Below are 6,251 nucleotides of genomic sequence, written 5' to 3'. Positions count from 1 at the left end.
ATAAATTAGATCAAATCGTCCTCTGTCAATACAAATTGATAGAGGACAAGGTCAAAACAAAATATAATACATGATTAAATCCTTTACCCGAAGTGGAAACGGATTCATGGAGAAAGAGAGTCCGAATAGTTCGTGCTTGAGCCCAAATCCAAATGAGTTACATAGGTTGTTTTTGACCAATTGCTTTCGCAAAAGAGTTTGAAAATATATGACAAATGAGGACTCAAGTGGTCAATTTAGCACAACAAAGGGTGTATTGATTCTTCTTTAATGTCGATATGAATGTTTGTTGTTTATGGCAAGTTAGTGACAATAGCAAGTTGAGACTGAAACCGATATTGATTAATAATTGGTCAAATGATGTTGTAGGAGGGGTTAATGGTTGAGAACGAGATTACAGGACAAGATAGAAAGAATATTATAAAGAATTGCACTTTTGTCCCTGCTCTATGGATGTGAAACAACAAATGAACTAACCATGTTAACTGACTAAACTAAATAAAGTCTACCCGAGCAACTTAAATGAACATAACAAACTAACTGCAACAAACACACTCTTAGAAAATGAATTGAATAAGGCCTTGTTTATGTTTGTTAATTAAGCTTTTATCGGACAAGCGAAAGATTCATGAACATCTAACCAAATGAAATTTGTTGTTCGTACTCATTTATTAAGGAAATGAACTTGTCCGTGAATGGTTTACGAATACAAACAAACAAGCACAATGTTTTGTTTGATTTGACTAACCAAAATGATCAGTATCAATAGTTTGCATGGTTTGACTATATATGAAGTTTGTGTGGGTGTTGTTTTTAACATTCATATTTATATGTTAATTACATATAAACTAATCAGATAATACTCATATATATTTTATTTTTATAGTTAATAAATTTGCTCAAATTTATATCATAAGATTAGAAAAGTCATTAAAAAAATATTTAAAACCCTTTAATAAACAAACAACAAACATCAACCAACATATATAGACGGACATAAATAACACACTAACATTCATGAACACAAGTGAATGAACATGGCCCATGTTCGTGTTCGATCATTTAGTTTATCGAGCTTAATTCCTTTTTTAATGTCCGTTAATTTATTAAACAAATGGACGTAAATAAATTAAACGAACTTCCGATCAAATAGTTCATGAGCAGTTCGCCGAAGCCCTATCGTATACGATGAGTTATCCTTTATTATCTACTTTACCTAACTACGTAGATGTCACCATTATTTTGAACGTACCTTTAGGAAGCACTAGTTCTTTCAATAAGCTCTCAATAGAACTAACCCTTTCCCTTCCATGTGGGCATTAGAACCATGATAAGGAAACATATGCTAGATAATTTATTAAATTATTAAACAAAAATGTGCTACCCGATTTAACATCATAGAAAATAATGTACTAATTTTTATAAAAGTAGAAAGACAAACCAAGATAGAAAGTCTGATTATTAGTAGCTAGCTAGCCAATACACCATTGATCTCTGAACCAACATCATCAGTTTTCTGTAGTACTTTTGGTGGTGAGTAGCTCCTGAGAGGATGCAAGCTTCTCTTGGTTGTATAATTTACTTAACTCATGGTAATAAGGACAAGTTCTTGACTCCAAAGATCTCTTCTTGTTTGCATCTTTTGTTTTCCTAAAATACTTGTTTATATTCTCCCACTTCTCTTTACACCTCTTTGCACTTCTCTGGTATCCCAATTCTAGCATCCCTTGTGATATCCTCTCCCATAAAGAACCTTTGGCACCACCACAACCGTCACCGCCCTCGTGGTGTTCCGCACTATTACCTCCAAGACCATTGTTCACATTGCTCCTTATGCTTATCAATGCCAAAACTTCATCTCTTGGCCATCTCCTCCCGGTGTCATCTTTGGCTATTGATTGATCATGATTAGGGTTTTCGGTGATAGTCTCTAATGAGGACGTTGGCTTGTCAATGCTTGTTGCAAGAGCTTGAAGGTCTTGTAAGTTCATATTAAAAGGAAGTTGAATCTTTTTGTCAAGAGATGTGATCTTGTTGAGGAATTCAGTGATGGTAGATTGTCTATCCCTAGCCATCTCTTGTTCATGTTCCCTCATGTGAATTTCCGTCTGTACCCTTTCCATCTCTTCCTTCCTCCAAGCTTCTTCCCTTTTATTCTTCTCTTCATCGCGATTCGCCATGTCTTCGAGTAGCTTTTTATGCATTTCTTCTTGTTGAGCCATCATCTTGTTCACCAAGTCAATGCACAACCCTTTGACCATCTTGAATTTCTTGTGTTTTCTCTTCCTCTTCTTGCTATTTGTCACTCGTGCAACTTCTTGAGTTGGTTGTGACATTATCTCAGCCGGGTCCTTTTCAAAATGACCTTTTTGCCCCTGGGCCTCAAAATTATGTTCTACTTCTTTTTCCTGTGGTTGTGGATGTTCTTGGTGATTAACATTTTCATGAGGGATTTGGGCAGAATTATTGCAGAGATGGTGATCAAGTTCTTCACTAATCAAGTACCTGCTCTTGTTGCACTCTATGCTATTATTGAAACTCCTGCAAGTTTCTTCTTCAAATTTCTCTTTGCATTTTTCTGAACTCCTTTTGTATCCCATCTCTGCTAGCTTTCTGTAGCTCCAACTAACATTATACAAAGTTAACAAGCATCTACATAAAACTGTGTTGAGCACACATACATTTTTGTCTGCATCTCAACAACCATTTTAAAATTTATTTGTACTATCCATCCATTTGTGACCTGGATTTTAGTTTCAAATTTTATATATTCTTTTCATTTTTATGAATGTCGGTAGCCGGTCACAAAGAGTGTGCGACCGATATTTACATTTATTAAGTGGTCGAAACACTTATTATTTTTGTTAATTATTTTCATGTTTTTTTGATAGGCTGGAACTAAGAAGTCGCAAAGTTTGTGTCCATCAAGTCACTAATTTTGCGACTGTTTTTCAATCGAAATTGCCCAGTTTGCTAGTAGTTTGTCTTCAAGGTTCCAAAATAATTATTAGACCAACTAATACATATTATAATTGTATTACCGTAAGATCAGCCTATTAATGCGCTTTCTAAACATAAATGCTTCTTAAGGTTCTCCTATAGTCCTATATACTTAATGTCAAACATTCCAATTTTTGAAATGTATATGAATATATTGGTTTCATTAAACAAATTCAGAATTTGATCATGAAAAGGGAACATTAGCATATATATATATATACCTATACACACACACATGTATATATGTATATATAAAAGTGGTGTTACAAGAAGTAAATGTTAATAATAACAATTTGAATCAGTGTATTTTTTTATCATTGTATTTTTTTGAACGACTAATTTGAATAAGTGACGGCTTTTATCGTCAAATAACCATTACATTTGTTAAACATGCTTCATTTTTCATTTAAAGGAAGTTACAAGTATAATTGATGATCAAGTGGCCCACCAATAAAGTTGAGTTCAAATGAGTAAAGGAATGTGATTATTTGCCGTTAACATATATGTGAAGGAAAGCCAAGTACATTGTTTAATTTAGTTGTTACACTCATTTTATTAAAGAAAGTTTCACATATTAAGATATACAGCATTCCTTATTACATGTATATAGCAAAATGGCTATAAAAGCAGCCAAGAGATAGAGTTACACCTTCTAGTCTTAAAGAAAACATATCAAACTAACATGATAAAAAAATTAGAAAGTAATTATGTATTCTCATTAGAGGATGACAATTTAGAAACACTTTGATCGATTTGTTTTAAAATCCTAAACATACATATATAGGACCTTAATTACATCATCAAAGTTCAAAACTATACGATCATTCTAGATATAACTATTTGTACTTGTTAATTTGTTTGGAATTGAAATAAACTTCATCTAATGTGGCATATCTGGATGATTATCAGTAATTAATTTGCTTATTAATTTAAAACAGTACATTTAAGCAACATCATAAGAATACTTATTATGATATATTACCTGGATACATGGTCCCAAGTCAAATCTTTAAACCAATTCTCCGAACTAGATTTGATCCTCAAAAGTTGAATAACTTCATCATTAGACCATGGCTCATTCACATCGAGACCCTGATCGATTTCTTGATCTACTTTACCTTCCGTATCATTGTATTGATCGCGTGTTGGCGTCGTTTGTACAAAATGATTGGTTTGAAAAAGGGTTTGATGATGAGTATTAAGAGGAGGGAATAAGAGGGGATCAAAAGAGAGAAAATTTAGGTTTGTTGAAGTTGAAATTGGCGGTGTTTGGATCAAAGAAGAATTTGGAGGAATTCTTGAAGAAGGTGTAGATATGAATCTGTGAAAATGCTCAACTGGTACTCCATCAAACATAGTCTTAAACCCTAAACTGATTTGGTGGAACCACTCACTCTCAACACACAAAAACACGCTTAGTTTTAATGTGTGCAAAAGCAATAATATCTTGAAAAACACAAAGAAAGAGTACCCTTTTCTTAAAAAGAAATGATATTGAAAGACACTCACTTTAAGCACATAATTACACACTTACTAAAGACCTTGTGTTTTTCAATGAATCACTATTCTTTTAACACAACCATTGATGAACTCACTTTAAGTACATAGAAACACAATGAGTAAACACAGATCAAAACCTAATTTTCTAGAAACTAATAAAACTTTTGAACACATATAAACATTGAGTAGTGTGTGTAAATTCCACTCTCTATCCTATTATTGTCAAAGACATTTGTCTTGTGTGACAGTAGAGAGAGAGAAGGTAGGCCATAGTTCTCTTTCAAAGCATGTAACTTAACTCGGAGAGTGAGAGTGGGAATCAGTAGAAGCCAATAAGTGGACAGCACGTGCACGTGACCACACACGTGGGACTGTGTGTTGGCACATGGTAGTGTGTGTGAGTTTAAGAATCCTATGAAGATAGAAGGACAGAAGGGGTGGGGGGCCTGGGATTGATCATATGATGGTGTAATAAACGGCAAAGAGATAACAGGAGCACGTGAATGCATGCAGAGGACTGGGTCTGTTTTATTTATTGACAACCTACAGAAATTACTAGTGTCGACTGCTGTATTCATTTTTATTATGGTTTCTAAAATATATAATTTGAACTTATTTCTAAAATTTTGAGATTTCTAGAGCGAGAGGTAACAAGATACACATCAATATGTGTAAAATTAATTAGCATATAGTTTTATTTTTTTTATTGTTATATTCGTGGACCGTAATGATAGAATTGAGTAATTAGACAAATCTATGATAATATTGATTTCAATATTTTAGGGAAAAACAATTCAACGGGGAATAAACCTATTTTGATATATTGCTAAAAACAATTCTCATATGAGCCCAATTACAAATTAATTAAAAGTCATGCACTTAACATTTCACTTAAGCCGTTCAAAATAAAAAGTAATTACTAAAACCCAACAATAAGACCCAAATAATATTAGAGTTAAGCGAAGTACACTCTCGTGTCACATAAATTATTTATGTCCTCCATCAACAAGTTAATTCAATATACTAAAATATATGTTGATGACACTAAAATTACTAACATTGATATCATATAAAAATTAATAGTTAAATCGGGAGAGTTTTGGGCATAAATTTGTGATTGGGTAAACGATAAGATCAGAGTGAGTTTTTGATCACATAGATATTGCTATAGATTGGTGTGATATTTAACATTGACAAAATGAAACTTGTAATAAGTTACGTGCTTGCATTTTTTGTATGTTTGTTAGGTGTGTAATTCCCGACTCCATCAAGTTGGCTTGGAGTTGGGTCGGAATATATCATCTATGAGTCCGTGAATAATTTTAAAGGTCTAAACAAATTGGTAATTTATCCTCAAAAGTCTTGCAATTAGACATATATTGTATTAGGTTAGATTAGGTTGGTAATCGAGTTATGGTCGGTAGATTTTTGTGATCAAGTTTTAGCATATTTTTCTTGATAATAATAAAGTGTTTGTGAGTTATTAAACTTAATTTGTTTATCAATTCTAGACTTGAATTAGCGTCAGAGCCGGTTTCAAAAAAACCCAAAAGTACGCTCTCCATGTTAATTGAAGATCATCATGAAGCGCATTCCACGAGGCTGTTCAATTCAGTGATCGGAGTTCACCAGCGAACATAAGGAGTGTGACATTCCAAGCATCGATCAAAGAAGACTAGAACTCAACTTCAAGTCGGAAGTTGGGGCGGGTTGATCCAAAGGGTTGGATTAAAAATCAAGCACACCAATTA

General features: G+C 33.2%; 1 protein-coding gene across 1 annotated transcript; it reads right to left on the bottom strand.

The window, feature by feature from the left end:
* Nucleotides 1-1,191: 1,191 nt before the first annotated feature.
* On the bottom strand, nucleotides 1,192-4,654 carry LOC143534178 (trihelix transcription factor GTL2-like). Its single transcript, XM_077028739.1, has 2 exons — nucleotides 3,983-4,654; nucleotides 1,192-2,613 (listed from the first exon to the last, which is right to left on the bottom strand). The coding sequence occupies exons 1-2, from the start codon at nucleotides 4,354-4,356 to the stop codon at nucleotides 1,509-1,511; spliced, it is 1,479 nt and encodes a 492-aa protein (XP_076884854.1). The 5' UTR covers nucleotides 4,357-4,654; the 3' UTR covers nucleotides 1,192-1,508.
* Between the last annotated feature and the right edge of the window lie 1,597 nt (nucleotides 4,655-6,251).

Source organism: Bidens hawaiensis, unplaced genomic scaffold (genome assembly GCF_021521415.1).
Source record: "Bidens hawaiensis isolate Kalapana, Puna unplaced genomic scaffold, B.hawaiensis_p1.1 tig00010099_1, whole genome shotgun sequence".
Lineage (NCBI taxonomy): Eukaryota > Viridiplantae > Streptophyta > Magnoliopsida > Asterales > Asteraceae > Bidens > Bidens hawaiensis.
The sequence above is the reverse complement of the archived record's forward strand: the minus strand, read 5'-3'. Positions and strand labels throughout refer to the sequence as shown.

Excerpts from the sequence above, each read along its gene's own strand:
- LOC143534178 (XM_077028739.1), bottom strand. The coding sequence starts at position 4,356 with ATGTTTGATGGAGTACCAGTTGAGCATTTTCACAGATTCATATCTACA. Across the intron at positions 2,614-3,982 it reads ACTTGGGACCATGTATCCAG|AAAGCTAGCAGAGATGGGAT; the intron begins GTAATATATCAT and ends TTGGAGCTACAG.